This window comes from Aquarana catesbeiana, linkage group LG01 (assembly GCF_042186555.1).
Source record: "Aquarana catesbeiana isolate 2022-GZ linkage group LG01, ASM4218655v1, whole genome shotgun sequence".
Taxonomy (NCBI): Eukaryota; Metazoa; Chordata; class Amphibia; order Anura; family Ranidae; genus Aquarana; species Aquarana catesbeiana.
This window is the reverse complement of record NC_133324.1, coordinates 388,213,710-388,229,376: the sequence shown is the minus strand read 5'-3', so window position 1 is coordinate 388,229,376 and position 15,667 is coordinate 388,213,710. Positions and strand designations below refer to the sequence as shown.

Genomic DNA, 15,667 nt, shown 5'->3' with positions numbered 1-15,667 from the left:
ATTTTGGCAAGAAAGTGAAAGCCCTACAATAGGAGGTTTGATTAAAAGAGTGGAAAATACATATAGTATGGAATATTTACGATATGGTGGGGAAAAAATTATAAATATGTGGAAAAGCTGGACAGAGTTTAAGAAAACAAGGAGATAGGCTGGAATGGCAGGAATATAGGAGATTGGGAGATGGGGAGAATAGGGAGAAGGTACAGAATTAAAAAGAAAAGAGAGGGGGTAGGGACAGGGAGAGGAGGTGGGGTGTTTGAGTAATTGTAATTGCAAAGGAAAAATATTAGGAATAATATTTTTATTGTTTTGTATTTTGATTTATTGCAAATGAATAAAGAAATAATAAAAAATAAATAAATAAGAAAACTAACCTTGAAATTGAGCATTCTGCTTATGTTATTTAATCTCTCTTTTTCTTTCTTCACAGTTAATAGCCAAGATACCAAACATAACTGCACTTTGCAACTTACATGGGGAGAAGCTGCAGGTATTTAAGCAATCTCATCCCGAGATAGTGAATACATTGTTCCCTCCTTTGTACAAGGAGCTTTTTAACCCTGACTCAAGCACTGGCTGCAAGTGAAGACAGCTGGATCTTTCACTTAGCTATGGAATGCATCACTACTAAGACAAAAGAAATGTGCTCAAAGGACTTACAAAAACCACAAAAAAACATCACTACAGCAGCACTAGGAATGTCCTGCACTTACTAGAATTATTTTTCACCGCTACAGTTTGAAGAATGTAAATACGCACCTCTGAGTGAGGCTCTCTCATTCTCTTCTTTATTAACTATTTGAAATTCCGTTGGAACTGATCATTTAACACTTTAGTTTCCGGGGGGGAACTGTGCAAAAAATAAATAAATAAAGTATTGCAAACTCCTCCGGTAGCTGAAGCATCTATCTTAATATATAGAACACTGGGTGTATTTACTTTTTTATATATAATTTGAGAGACAACAATTTATAGAATTTTATTGTAGATATCAACAAGAGTATATACTTCTATAGTATTACTCGTCTTTCTGGATTATTTCCAATCTAATTTAAATTTGACTTATTTCTATGTTATAGATGCATGTGTAGATAAAAGTTGGTGTGCTTGTATATATATATATATATATATATATATATATATATATATATATATATATATATATATATACACTCACACATCACAAAATGCACCTTTGCTGTGGTGTAATCATATACTATACAACAAATTCTTCTACTTTTCTTTCTGTCTTTCATTGATAATGTTGTGTTTACCCTTCCTTAAATTTATGTATTTATGTTTGGGCAATCAAGTTTCATTTAGCGAAGCCATTGTTTAAACAATATTTGTTGCTAATGTATTGTACACCTTCCAAATGGGAATACACCACTTTGGGTTAGTAGAGTATAACGCATGCAGGGTGTGTAATGTAAGGTTGTAGCAAGACAAAATTTCTTACGCATTTTTTAAAACGAAAGCCATGGTTGTAAAATGTACACCTATTCCTGTAACCTTTAAAAATAGCAGGGTTTATCTACAAAGGAACAAAGAAAAATATATTTTTTATTGAATGGTTTAAAGTATATATATATCTTTGTACTTCAGATAAACTGCTCATTGTTAGAAACAGAAAACAGAACAATTGCACTCAGTCTCTACACTGATGGTTATAACTGGGAACTAGGATAGCCATACCTGCCTTGGAGAATCAGTGGGCCTGAGAAAGGGGATGGGACAGAAGATGGAGTTGGGGTGGGGCTAATAGCAGCATATGAATACTCCGTACCCAAAGCACTGGCCATCTGAGAAAGCAACACAGTCATAATTCTCAGCATCCTAAAATTTCAAATGCAGATTCACATAAATCTTGCCCTTTAAACACCAAGGCCCTTCTAAGAAATGACCAAATACTACAAATATGATTAAGTCACATTCATTGCTAGCAGTTTACAATCTAGTGAGTTAAAAACTGACACATTTAGAAAAAATATATTTTCTGCTTGTATACTTGTATAATGATGTAGAACCCCCCCCCCCGGCTTTAAAAGGCTCCAACCCATGTGCCCAGTGACTTAGATTTGCCAACTTACTGGCATTTGAGCAAGGCATTAGTTGGTGCTAGACCAGGTAATTGGAAAACATATATTCATATAAATTTTGCACTCTAGAGTTTTATCCTTGAGCCTTGGTTCACATTGCAGCAATTTGTCATGCGATTTGAGAGATCAAATCGCATGACAAGTCACAGCCTATTGGAGTCAATGGCACTGTTCCAATCAGTGCGACACCGATTTGCAAAGGTAGTTCCTGCACTACTTTTGCCGATTTCAGGTGCGACTGGCATGAAGACACACAGATGTCTATCAAGTAGCACATTAACCACTTAAGGACTAGCCTCGTTTTGAGATTTTGGTGTTTACAAGTTTAAAACATGTTTTTTTGCTAGAAAATTACTTAGAACCCCCAAACATTGTATATTTTTTTTTCTAATACCCTATAGAATAAAATGGCGGTCGTTGCAATACTTTTTTTCACACTGTATTTGCGCAGCGGTCTTACACTTTTGTTTCAAAAAATTTACTTATTTGAATAAGAAAATAAGACAACAGTAAAGTTAACCCAATTTTTTTTATATCGTGAAAGATAATGTTACGCCAAGTAAATTGATAACCAACATGTCACGCTTCCGCTCGTGGAATGGCATCAAATTTTACCCTTAAAAATCTCCATAGGCAACGTTTAAAAAATTCTACAGGTTGCATGTTTTGAGTTACAGAGGAGGTCAGGGCTATAATTATTGCTCTTGCTCTAACGATTGCGGTGATACCTCACATGTGTGGTTTGACCACTGTTTTTATATGTGGGTGCTACTCACACATGCGTTAGCTTCTGCGCGCGAGCTCATCTGGGCGGGGTGCTTTAAAAAAAGGGTTTTTTCTTATTTATTTTACTTGATTTTATTTATTTTTAACTTTTTAAAAAAAAAATTGGGTCACTTTTATAAACATCCCTTGTAATAGAAAAAAGCATGACAGGTCCCTTTAAATATGAGATCTGGGGTCAAAAAGTCCTCAGATCTTATATATGGACTTAAATGCAATAAAAATTAAAAAAAAATTGTCATTTGAAAATATGACTTTGAAAAAACGGCCCTTTAAGACGTATGGGCAGAAGTGAGGTTAAGACGTCGCTTCCGCCCTGCTATGGTATGGAGAGGGGCCATATTCCCCTCACTTGTCTCCATACCCGGCCACAGACAGGTCCCAATCACCTCCTCCACTGCCGACGGCTCCGGTAAGCGGCGGAGGGCGCGGAAGAGTGGTGGCACCTCTCCCACCGCCGATAACGGTGATCTCGCCGCGAATCTGCCGCAGAAACCACCATTATCGTAAACACGACCGGCTCCTGAAGAGATGGATACCTCAGTTGTGGCAGCCATCTTTAAAGTGCCGACGTATATGTTCAGGAGCCGGTCGGCAAGTGGTTAAATCGCGCTGACCTTGCTACTTTGAAATTGCGCTACTTCAAGTGAAGTAGCGCAATTTCAAAGTAGCATCAATGTGAACCAGGGCTGAAAGTATTTGCTAATGAACCGTTTTTTTGACAGGCATTTGCTAATGAACCATTTTTTTTGACAGGCTTAAAAGCCCATGTGCATAGAGTTTAATGTAACATGTAGTTTATATATATATTTTTTATTACAGGTACTTATGTAGCGCTGCCAATTTATGCAGCGCTTTTCATATACATTGTATATTCATATCAGTTCCTGCTCACAAAGAGCTTACAATCTAAGGTCTCTAACTCACATTCATACACACAAATAGTAGTACCAATTTAGACAGGAGCCAAATAACCTACCAGCATGTCTTTGGAGTGTGGGAGGAAACTGCTGTATCTGAAGGAAACCCACGCACAGGGAGAATATGCAAACTCCAGGAAGGTTGTGCTTTTTTTTTTCCTATCAAAACTTCTATCTCAAAATTGGTGTTTCCTGTTCATTTTGACAATCCCATGCAAGTAATTAGATAGCAGCTGTCTATGGACAAATTTACCGTATTCATTCATTTACTAGAAGAGTCTAATCTTTTTTATTGTCAATGTCACTTCTGTGAGCCTTTTGTTCAAAGAATTAATTCCAAGGGTCATATTCTGTGTTAATGGAAGATTACGTTGGCGATTGCTAGAACACCAGGGTAATAGAAGAGTAGCCAATTAAAGCAAGCAATTCAGCAGATCTCTAGGATATGGTGCTATATATATTCAGAGAGTATTAGGGTCTTTGAGGATGTATTTAGTGGCATGCATCCATTATCCTGTTGTGAAAACAAGCATAGCCCCTTTAGTCAATAAACTGTACACGTCTTATGTGCTTTTACTTTACACCTGGCACAGAGAATATTTAAAGAACTTTTTTAACTATAATATGTAACAGTCCACCTAAGCGTGCAACACTAAAAGTAAACCTTAAACAAATAAAATAGGTTGTTTTTTTTTTATTAACTGTATTCAGCATGGAACAAACCTATTTATAAATGTGTGCATTTCTTTAATTATATTCCTGAAAAAAAGGCACATTTTTGGCAGCAACATTTCTAAAGACACATAATCTTCCATAAAATTAAATAATCTTTCTAGAGTGTTATTCACATATTTACTGTATGTTGTATAACTGGTGCATACTACATGAATGTGGAGGCACATTTATTGAATTTATTCTGTATGGCTAATAATGGCTGTCAACAATACACATTGCAGGATGATTGAGCAATTGGAGGATCAAATGAACTTGTTAACTCTTGGCACACTATGTATATCTTTCAACCATACATAGGCAGTAAATCAAGTTGCCAGAATTATCTATAGAAAATTCCAGATTGGGTAATTGACTTTCAAGTTGTCTGCTGTGGCCATTCATATACCACACACTGCTGTTGTGAAATTTCTGGCACTGGATAATAAGCAAAAGTAACAATTAAGGTACCTGCTATGTGTTCCCTTTATTTAATCTCTCATTGTAGAACAAATGACAATCACTGTTTAATGCAGAAGTTGCACTGTATATCTCTCAGGGACAATAATAACTAATTGGAAGACATACATAGTCTTCCTTACAGTATGTATGTCAAAAACAATAGTTAAGAAACGAAAAGCAGATTTTGTTGACTATGAAATCCTAGGCTGATAAAAACCTGATCTTCCCTTTTGAAAAAAAATAAGAATTTACCCCGTTCTAGAAGCACTAAACAGATTGACAATCTTTTTCCAGCAATAATTTATATCTGCAGGTATTAATGTTCAGCATGTGGGGCAAGCATGCAGGTATCAAGCATGATATTTCAGAAGTTGTGCATTAAAATTCAGAATCATACAACAACCCCTCAAATAGACAGTAGTATTTACTAGACTATAAACAGTGGCAGAATACAGCTGTTGTTGTTGTTTTTAACTGTGTGGAGGTATGCGTGATCCTAATTAACTGGAATTTTAACTTTCAAAATAAGTGAAAAATGTAAAAGTGCACTCCATTTTGAATTAAAAGAATGAAGCCTTGAAAATCATACAAGCTGCACAGACTTAATATATTAAATAATCATAATCTCCAAAAAGCTGTAGGCCTTATTATAATCATTTGAACTACTTACCTTTTGCCACTTTCCTCCTAGGTGGCATAAAACCTTTGTGATAATTTGAGCGTTTAAATGCGGTTGGTGATACAGAAGGCAGAGAAATTGGAATGAAGTACACACCCATTTATCCTCCCTAAATTCTAGCCACATGGAATTACAGAAATCTCAGATTTCTTTCTGTTTTTTAGCATAGTTGAAGTGTGTGCTGGGTAGCATTAGTAACCTTTTAAATATTTAACTTGGAGTTCCACCAGTATGGCACATCGAGATAACATATTCATTTTGATAAATGATATGGCCATCCCCGAGTGCTAGGCATGTCTATGCTTCCTTCTCAGCCAAAGAAAGACAATTGATTCTTGTAAATGCCAGGATTGCTCTGATAATGGACTGGCAGTTGAAGGAAACATTTAAATAATTACATTTGTGACTTTGTGATTTCTCCTCCAAATTATTTGTAGTGGCAATGCATACATCAAGGACAATATCCTAAGGAGCTGCTCAGATAAACTGAATTAGCCCTTATAGTCAGTCTATTGTTTTCAGTCTGCCTGACCAAATTGATAGTTTAAAGCCGGGTACACACTACGGAAAAAAACTGACAGCTCCAGTCAGAGCCACTGTACTAATCATGCAAGGTTAGTTCAGCAATCTCCCCCACTGAGCTGTTGTGTTTCAACAGGGGGACGGTCCCCCCTCCAGAATACTCTGATAAGTGCTCTCTGCCATTGGCTGAGAGTGCTGATTGGGAGTCGGTCAGCTACTGGTTTTTCAGCATACACGTCCGACATACACGCGGGCCGAATGTCGGGCAGTTTTTTTCTCCTGATATTCGGCTCATTTGTACAGGGCTTTACACTCAGGGCTATTATACATTACAATCTGATTAAACAATCTCTGTACAATTCTTTTTAGATTCACCAAAACTATGCAATAATAGAACTCATATAACAATCCATTGAATTTGTACCCAACTGTGCAGGTCCTTGCACTACATAATTGTTGGTAGGAGAAGATTGTACAATCAAATCATATAGTGTATGCCCAGCTTAAGAGAAAGAAAAATCAAAGGGCAATTTTTCTGCAGGACAACCAGGCAGGAAGCACAGCCTGCATATGGAACACATACGGTGTTCCCCGTATAGATAATAAAAAAAAAGAATTGAGAAACAAGGCACTTACATTCACACCAACTGGGGTTGATTTACTAAAACTGGAGAGTGCAGAATCTGGTGCAGCTGTGTATGGTAGCCAATCAGCTTCTAACATCAGTTTGTTGATTAAGCTTTGACAAGAAAACCTGGAAGCTGGTTTCTATGCAGAGCTGCATCAAATTTTGCACTCTCCAGTTTTAGTAACCCCACTGATAAGAATATTTATGTAAAACAGAATGCAGTCACCTTTACTTCTAGGAAAACTTTAAAATGGTATGTATTCCCTTTTAACATGGTCAAGAGTTTAGCATAGTATATCAGAACAATTCTACTCTTCCTTTAAAACAAACTGCATCTTATATTTATTTGTAGGTTAAACATTGACTTATATTAGTACTCTTGCCAGTGTTTTAAATAAAACTGATAGCACTAAGTATAAAGTATTGGTCTAAATTACTTTCAGGTATGAACTCCAGACCCCAGCCTACCCAAAAGTTGAAAACAGGAATGTCTCTTTAAACGATACAGTATGCAGCTATTCAAAGTTCTCCATGCTAGTAAAAATACAAGAAGTGTTTGCTTGCATGTATCTGTGCTGTAGTACAAGGTAGTTCACACAATGTAAGGTTAATGCCAGAATTTCTCTTTCGATTACTAATTAATTGCTTATAACCACAATAAGATGAGAGTTATTTTTAAATACCATTGCTCACTTATTATTAATAAAGAAAATCTCTTTTCTAAAATATATATATTTTTTTAATGAGTGTTGTTTTTGAAACATGTAATTTTAGTTGGACTAAAAACTTTCCCAAATACAAATCGCACTAAGTACCATAATCAGAGCAGAGTTTTATGTAAAAGCTGTCATTTAACAAATACATCTGAAGTACATTGATATACTACTCAAATTATTTAAGAAATATGATTACTTTTTCACTCGCTAACAGGTTTTAATTGTGTGTATTCTATACTAAAAGACAACCTGTTCACCAAAAATAACAATTCAGGGTGTTTTAATGTATATTACTTTGGTTATGCTTGTCACAGCATTTACTTGCCAAAAGTTAAACATTTTGGGACCATTCAACTTTCTAGAAAAGCATGATGCCTGCTTAACATGTGAACACCTAAAAGATCATTCCACTCAAAACAGATATTTCTGGTAAAAATTAATAGCTACTGATATCTCCTTATAATCCTATTAATAAAATTAATACAACTTTAGTGCTTACATTTCTCTTTCTAAGCACGTGCTGTGGCCATTATGAAAAGATTTAAATCTTCCTGTGGGAGTTTTAAATTTATTTTATATTATGGAGGTTGCAACAGAAGTTCACAAAGCACACAAATGTAGGCAAGAACACCCAAAATCCCACTATTGTCGTATTCAAAACATTAACACAGGGCTGAATTGGATCATTAATCTCCACTTAAAACAAAAATATCACTTTTGGGTGGACTAACCCATGCATTACTTTTATGGCATTGCATTGATTTGAGGCCTGGGTAGATTTGATCCATGAATGCTGACAGGTATACTTTGGAGATGAAAGATTACATCTGCCAAAACTAATATTTCGATTTTCTATGGATGTCAGTGAATCACATGCTGTTTCAGATATCTCTGCAGTGGAAAGATTTTCCCATTACTGTGTAAAATAAATGGAGATAATATGGCCCCTTCATAAAAGCCATAGCAGGTGGAAATATATGGGAACTTGTGTGCAAAGAACAGAAAGGCAGATTCCCCAAGAGATATAACTGGTGCTGGTGATTTAAACCACAGGCATCTTTCAGTTTTGTGTAGACATAACTTTACCTATACTCTCAAGGCTTGAAATAATAAGAAATACTGGACCACTTATTAAAGAACTTCAAATTTCAAGGCATGTTTGCTTCAACTAGAACAAGAAGAGAAAACATGCCTTATTTAACAAGGAGATAAGTAATCATTTTTTAGAAGTAAAAATACAATTATGGGAGGGAACACCTACATTACACTCACTGCATGCACCTAAAGAATGTATAAAGCCATACAAAATGGTGGAGAGTGGTTGGTGTCATGTATATATAGTTTGCACTGTTTGAACTTAATGGCTTGTAATTGTGCTTTAAGATGGTTAAAACACAGCAGCAATAATTGTAAATGCACAGTACCAACTTTTTAATTGTGGATATGGAATGCTGTATTTTGTAATTTTTGTGTAAAGAATATCCACTGCTCCTTAGTTTAAATTAAATGAATGAATAACAAAATAGCTCTTTTGTTTCAAAGAACCCATGCTAAGGTCAGATTCATAAGCATATTTTGGGCCTCAGTAGAATTAATTTGCTCTCTTCTCCGCTTTACTGTTTGTTTTTTTCCTGTCTGAAGTATCAACCTTCAAAAGGATTACGAATCAGGCAAGGACAGATGGGGGACTACAGAGAACAGACTATACCTTAAAGGCTGGTCTGCCTTAAAACCTTGTAAAAATCACTTAGGTCTGTCTTGATTAGACTGTGAGCTTAAGAAATCAGAAGGGGATTATTTTGTCAGCCTCTTCTGAGAATAAAAAGCAATTTAATGTTTTTTGTTTTTTATATATATATATATATATATATATATATATATATATATATATATAATATATATATATATATATATATATATATATATAAAGTGTCAATAATTTAAATACATTGCATATTAGAATATGTTTCATTCAGTTTTATTCACATTCTGGATTTGTAAGAACTGCAATACCTTTAAGGCATGATAAAATAAATAATTTCAGTAAATGTTTACATTGGTTAAGTTCCCACCCTCCAGGGGTTTACAGTGGCCCCTCAATCACTATATTGTTTAATCTTTTACATTTGTATTTCATTTCTCAGTACATTTATGTCTGAATTACAATGGCCTACAAACTAAAGAACCCAAACTTGCCCTTACAATTGATACTGTTTATCCAATTGTCAACTATGTACTATTCGAGAGTGGTAAGAGCAAAGAATTTAGCTTGTTTTTACAAATGCAAAAATTGAAACAATGTCAAAGGGGTTGACACTAAACACATACAATGTAGCTATTGGGTGTAAGCTCCCTCCCCCTGAAGTCTAATACACTAAACCCTGTGCAATGAGATTTGTTATATCTGGTATGCAATTCAACATAAAATGTTAGAGTTTCAGTGGCATCTGAAGATTTCATGTATCAGTGTTAGACCAAAGAGAGTATGCACAATAAAAATATAAGCTTACGAACTCAACGTACTTTTAAAGGTAAGTATGCATACTTACCATAAAAAATATAACTTTAAATCATCACAGAACTAATAATAGACTGTTCTTTATTTTAGATTTTATTAGCCAAGTATCAAATCAATAATTCCCACAGACTTGTATGGGAAAAGAGCCAGTTGACATAGGCCCTAATAGCTGATATGCTGACCTGCTGGCTGCAGTACACTATATCAAAACAAGTGTGCAGATCAGGAAAGTCAGCAACAAGTCAGAAACCCAGATCTGCATGTTCTAAGTATGTGGCCTAAAACAGTTGAAGAAAGAACATCAACATGGCAGCCAGACTAATAATATTTTAAGAAGGAGAGCTCAGTAATGACAGTCACCTTGTTTGTATCATGTAAGATTTCCCCGAATGACAACAATTATCATTATGGCTGAAAAAAGACCTTTTTGTGATTCTGAGATATATAGCAAGCAAACATAGTAATCTTTTGCTGGGATTTATTTTTGATTGATTTGAGCAAAAAAAAAAAAAAAAAAAAGATTGTTTTAATTACTCAACAACATAACTAATCTTTGGAATGTTTTGCATTAATGTAAAATTGCTATTGATAGTTCAAAACACAGAGGGAGCATACACAAATATCACATGTGTGTGTTTTCTCTTGTTTGCCATTTTATAGGCTTGTACACCTGTAGTTGTTTTCCTCTCTGTTGGACGTGCTGATTCTTGAGCATGCCAACAATTTGCCACTTAGAAGCTACAGGCAGGAAAGCTAGAAGGCTGTGCCTTTTCCACTAGCTTTGTTTAAGTAAAGCTTGGTAATAACATTATGTAACGAACAGTATATGCATTTATTCAAAGCACAAATTTGATAGTAATTTTCTTGTTAGCGGAGTTGGTCCCACCAGCATATTTTATTGACCCAAAAGTGTATTTATTAATGTATAGCGTACATAACTATCATGAGTGAATATTTTTCTATTTTACTATGAAAGATTTCTGATCAGGGTTGTCCAAATGTAATCTAAGTTTATCGTCTACCAGCACACTATCCATGCAAAATGTGGTTCAAATATTTTGAAAAGAAATTCTAACTTTACTACCTGTATAAATCATACATGATATTTACCATGAATTGAAAAAGTCAGATGTGTTTTAGTCATCGTTGTTTGGAAATGCTTCCTTTTCATAAACCTTTATAGCAAGACCTTTGATGAAAATATTTGTACATTTAAATCTGCCTTGCTTTTATTGTTGGAGTTAAAGGACCAGTAAATCTAAATAACAGCAATTGTAAGGACTACTGGTAACATTCATAAATACGCATGATAAAGAAACTATGCTATAAAGATTTTACCATTTTTATATAGCTTGTGTTCTCCATATATTATGTTAGCACAAATTTAGATGAAGAGAAGCATGGCTCAAGGTTTTTTAACAAAAACTTCTCTTCTGGGTCACAAAAGTGCTCTCCTGTGACCTAGAATCAGCTGAAAGCAGGATAAAGCCCCTTGTTAGCTAGTTAGCATCACAGAGCCTCTCCAAGTTCTGGATGGATTCTGACCATATTGACAGGATCCACCCAGCTGCCTGACTGACAGCTGGCTCTGGCTCTCAGTGTGAGGCTAAGAGTTGAAGCCAGCTGTGCCTGCCCCCTCTCCAGCCTGGTGCTCCAGTGAGCTTCGAAGGGGCAGAGCAGAGAGCAGTGACTGGCAATCACCGCTCTCTGCTCAGAGCTGACCAAGAACAGAGTAATCAGTGGTCATGTGATTGCTAAGTTCTCAGGCTTAGAGCCAGTGGCGGACAGCTGCAGCATCACACTGATGCTGCAGCATAGAAGTGAGCATGTATGTTTTTTCAGTCACCCCAAACTTCTCTTTTAAGCAATATTCTATCAGAATTAGTGCACAAGGCTAGAAAGTGCCCCTGTTAAAAAGTGTTTTTCTCTGCTATCCCACATTTTAAAATAAATATTTAATATATCAAACTTGCCAATTTATCTGTTTCCTAAAATAAAGTTCAAGTTCAAAGTGTTCAATAAATGTTATTAATTCCTAATAAAAATACTAATATTGATTCTTTTACATTCTGCCAGAACATGCATAGTATATATTGAATTAAAAGAATGGCTCTGGTAATAACTGTCACAGTTGCCAGTGTGCTTAAGTCAGCTCTCTACCAAACCTTATAGCCCTTTAATGGTTGGTGTCACAGTTGGACACATTTGCAACACCATTGCAACTGCATATATAAACAGGAGCCAAGATGACACTGTTTTTGTCAGATAGGACACATTAGTTACACATTAAGACCTGATTATCTGCATAGTTATCCAACAATGTTACGTCACTTAATATAACTTACTCTAGCAAAAGTAAGCTTGGTATTTATGTTTAGTGGTCCTTTAGGAGAAATAAAAACTGTGGACTTTTGTAAGATATAGTTTCATACCATCTTCAGCAGCTTATTGACCACTGATGAACAGGTTCTTGACTATTAGCGCCAAAGAGATTTTTTACTACAGCAATAATATTTGGAATTCATCATGGGCAATAATTGGTCAATGAAAAGGAAGAACAATATTGAGTTAACTTTATTTTGTCCTGCATGGTATTGCTGAATCCTTTGTTTACTAAGATGTAATGTAATATCTGAATGTAAATTCACAATGTATCCTAAAGATAATGACAGCATCTTGCTATGTTAAAATTACTTTTTAGATTTATCATACACAAACACAATAATGGTCTTTATGCATAAAATCTGTAGCAAAAAAGTGGAAGATTTATTTTCATCATAACCAATCTGAAGTGTAATGTTGTTGTAGCAAATGTTGCTATGAACAGATAACCCAAAAAGACATCTATCAATGTCATAATTAAAATAACAACCTGGCTATCACATTTCTGTATTGCAGTGCTAGCAATGGCAAATAGGCTGTTTAAAGTGAATTTTCACTTTACAAGGGAATTTTCTGTTAGCTTAGTGAATCAGGGGATGCTAAGCTGACTTCCATTAGTCAATCATGTGCAAGCAAAAAATATTTGTTTTTTCTTGCACATGATTGTGTTTCCTTTTCAAAGTGAATTTTTACTATATTCAGGAAGCTGAAAAAAAATTACCTGGCAAAGTGAAAATTAATTTTGCAAAGAGATTCTTTAGTAAATCAACCCCATGGCTTATTTCCTTAAAGGCAAATAGACTGTTCATTTTGCGAGGCCATTTTCTTTTAGCTTAGTGAACTTTGTGAAAATTCACTTTGCAAAGAATACCGTATCACATACAAGGAAAATAAACAATGCGGTATTTCTGCTTGCACATGATTGGATTAAATAAATCTACAGAGCTTTGCCTCATTTGCTAAGCTAAGGTAAAATTCCTTTGAAAAGAGAAAATTCCCTTACAAAGTGAACAGCCCATTTGCTTTTAGTAAATCAACCTGATAGTCTTAAAGGGGTTGATGTGTGAATATGGGCTAACAGGGGAATTACATGTTGCACATAGCAACCTATCAGAATCCATGTTCAATTTTTAAAACCATAAGCTGACTGGTTGCTCTAGGCTGAAAAAATGTTACTTTTAGTACTCATTTACACGGTTTCCACAGACCCTGTAGCCTCTGGTTAGCATAGATGAAGGTATCAGGTGCAGTTTACTAGAGCTTCTGGAAATTTCAGGACAGGGGGCCATTTCCAGGACAAAATCATGTTTCCATTTGCGTTATATTTAATATATTGAAAAGTTTCTTCGGATTGGTTATTGATCACAAAACAAGCTCCATCCTAATTTGCTACTCAAATATGGCATTGTTTTTATGTCTTTGACCATGAGGAAACTATTTATGGAATTTGTTAAAATTTTTAGAAAGTATAACTTTTATATCTTTTTATTACATAAGTATAATAGCTAATAAGGGTGGCTAAACAATAAAAAACTACTATATCTAAGTAAAACTAAATATTGATCAAATGCGTCAGTGAGTTGAACCTTATATAATATTAATTTATGTGCATGAAATAATTGAAAATATTTGCACTGAGTTTTTTCCCAAGGAAATGGTGGTCGGCATATTTAAACAGCTGTACCCTAAAGCCATATTAGATTTTTACCAAAACTAAAGATGCTTTGCAGTGTTGTCAGTGGTGATAAAGATGATGTAGATAAGTATGGTAATGCAAACTGTTTGAAGTTTGAAATACATATATATATATATATATATATATATATATATATATATATATATATATATATACACATTTGCACACATATTGTCATTTTAATTTTACACTTAGAAAAATATTTTTTTTCAAAATAATAAGTGATAACATCTTTAGAAGTCAAAATCAAACAGTGAACACAATCTTAATATATTTTATCACCAATCTTGAATGACCTTATGCTGCAACGCCTCTAAAAAGATACAGTTTATGATATGAAGTTTTATTATTACTGCATTTTTGTTCAGTTTCATCCAGTACACCATAAGAAAGGTTATTAATTTATCATTTTTTTATCAGGCAGTTAGAATAAATTGGACAAATAAGACTATAGCCTCAGCTAATAAGGGCCTATAACTTGCCATTCCATTCATTGTATATCATATTCTTTCCTTGTAAAAAGAAACAGCTCTTAACTCTTTGAAAGCAATATTTATTGACCATGTTATGCAGTAAAATATAAATAATAAATGCACTTCTTATAATGCCCTTTAACTTAAAAAACTATGACACATTTGACAATATATTGTAGGCAAATGGTGGGTGCCATATCCTGTTAAAATATTTCTATTGCACCATATAGAAACAAACACAATTGAAGTACATGACAATTTATTTCTAGCAATACACTATATACTGGAGAAGTGATCAGGATGAACAGCCATGGAATTAAAAATGCTTTATTTGTTAAAAGTCAAAAGATTAATCTTATGTGACCATGTCCTAGGTGTTTTAAATGGCCAAGACTACTAGCTGTACATTTAAAGACCAAGGCATATTTATTGTTTTTAGCCAAATGTAGGCATATAAGTTAGCTAGAATCCTCCAGTTCTCAATAAAGTATTTTCCTTAAGAGAATCCACTAAGGAGAATGGGGCACAGAAATACCGCATTAATGAATTCTCTCAAACATTTTCTGTGTCAATATGTGTAGAACTCAAAGACAGGTGACATAGGTAGCTTGGTTGGGAAGGTTAGTGTAGCCTGCTACCACCATATCTGTGGGAGGGGATCTACCCCAGTGTCCTGGACAGCATTAAAGACCCTGCCCAACTCATTTTTAAGCAGTGTTAGCTTTCTCTGAAATATAAAGTAGTTTATATGGGGGACATGGAAATACTTTTAGCATATCTACAGAAAGCCGACTTAATTTTGTCTAAAAATTGTACCCTAATTAACTTGCTTAAATGTATATTAACATTTACTGCACTATGCCTGATGCTATGAAAAATGATGGTTAGGTTTTTTGGGTTTCTTTTTCACTTTGAAGTGATTTTCACAATTGATCCTACCGTTAAACACTTGACCCCAATGGTAAATCATAACCATTAGCTATAAATTATTGCTCTGTCTTCTCTGTGATGAAAACTGAAATCTAATTGGTTGATGTTCTATTTAGTGAGCCCCTTGGTTGTATTATTTATTGTGTTC

The 15,667-nt window shown here is 34.7% G+C and overlaps 1 protein-coding gene across 1 annotated transcript in view; it reads left to right on the top strand.

The window, feature by feature from the left end:
* Window positions 1-15,138, top strand: part of RORB (RAR related orphan receptor B) — a 406,621-nt gene extending 391,483 nt beyond the window's left edge. Inside the window, exon 10 of the mRNA XM_073634272.1 lies at window positions 431-15,138. Coding sequence (XP_073490373.1) covers window positions 431-586 — 156 coding nt within the window. The 3' untranslated portion in view covers window positions 587-15,138. The remainder of the gene's footprint in view (window positions 1-430) is intronic.
* Window positions 15,139-15,667: the final 529 nt, after the last annotated feature.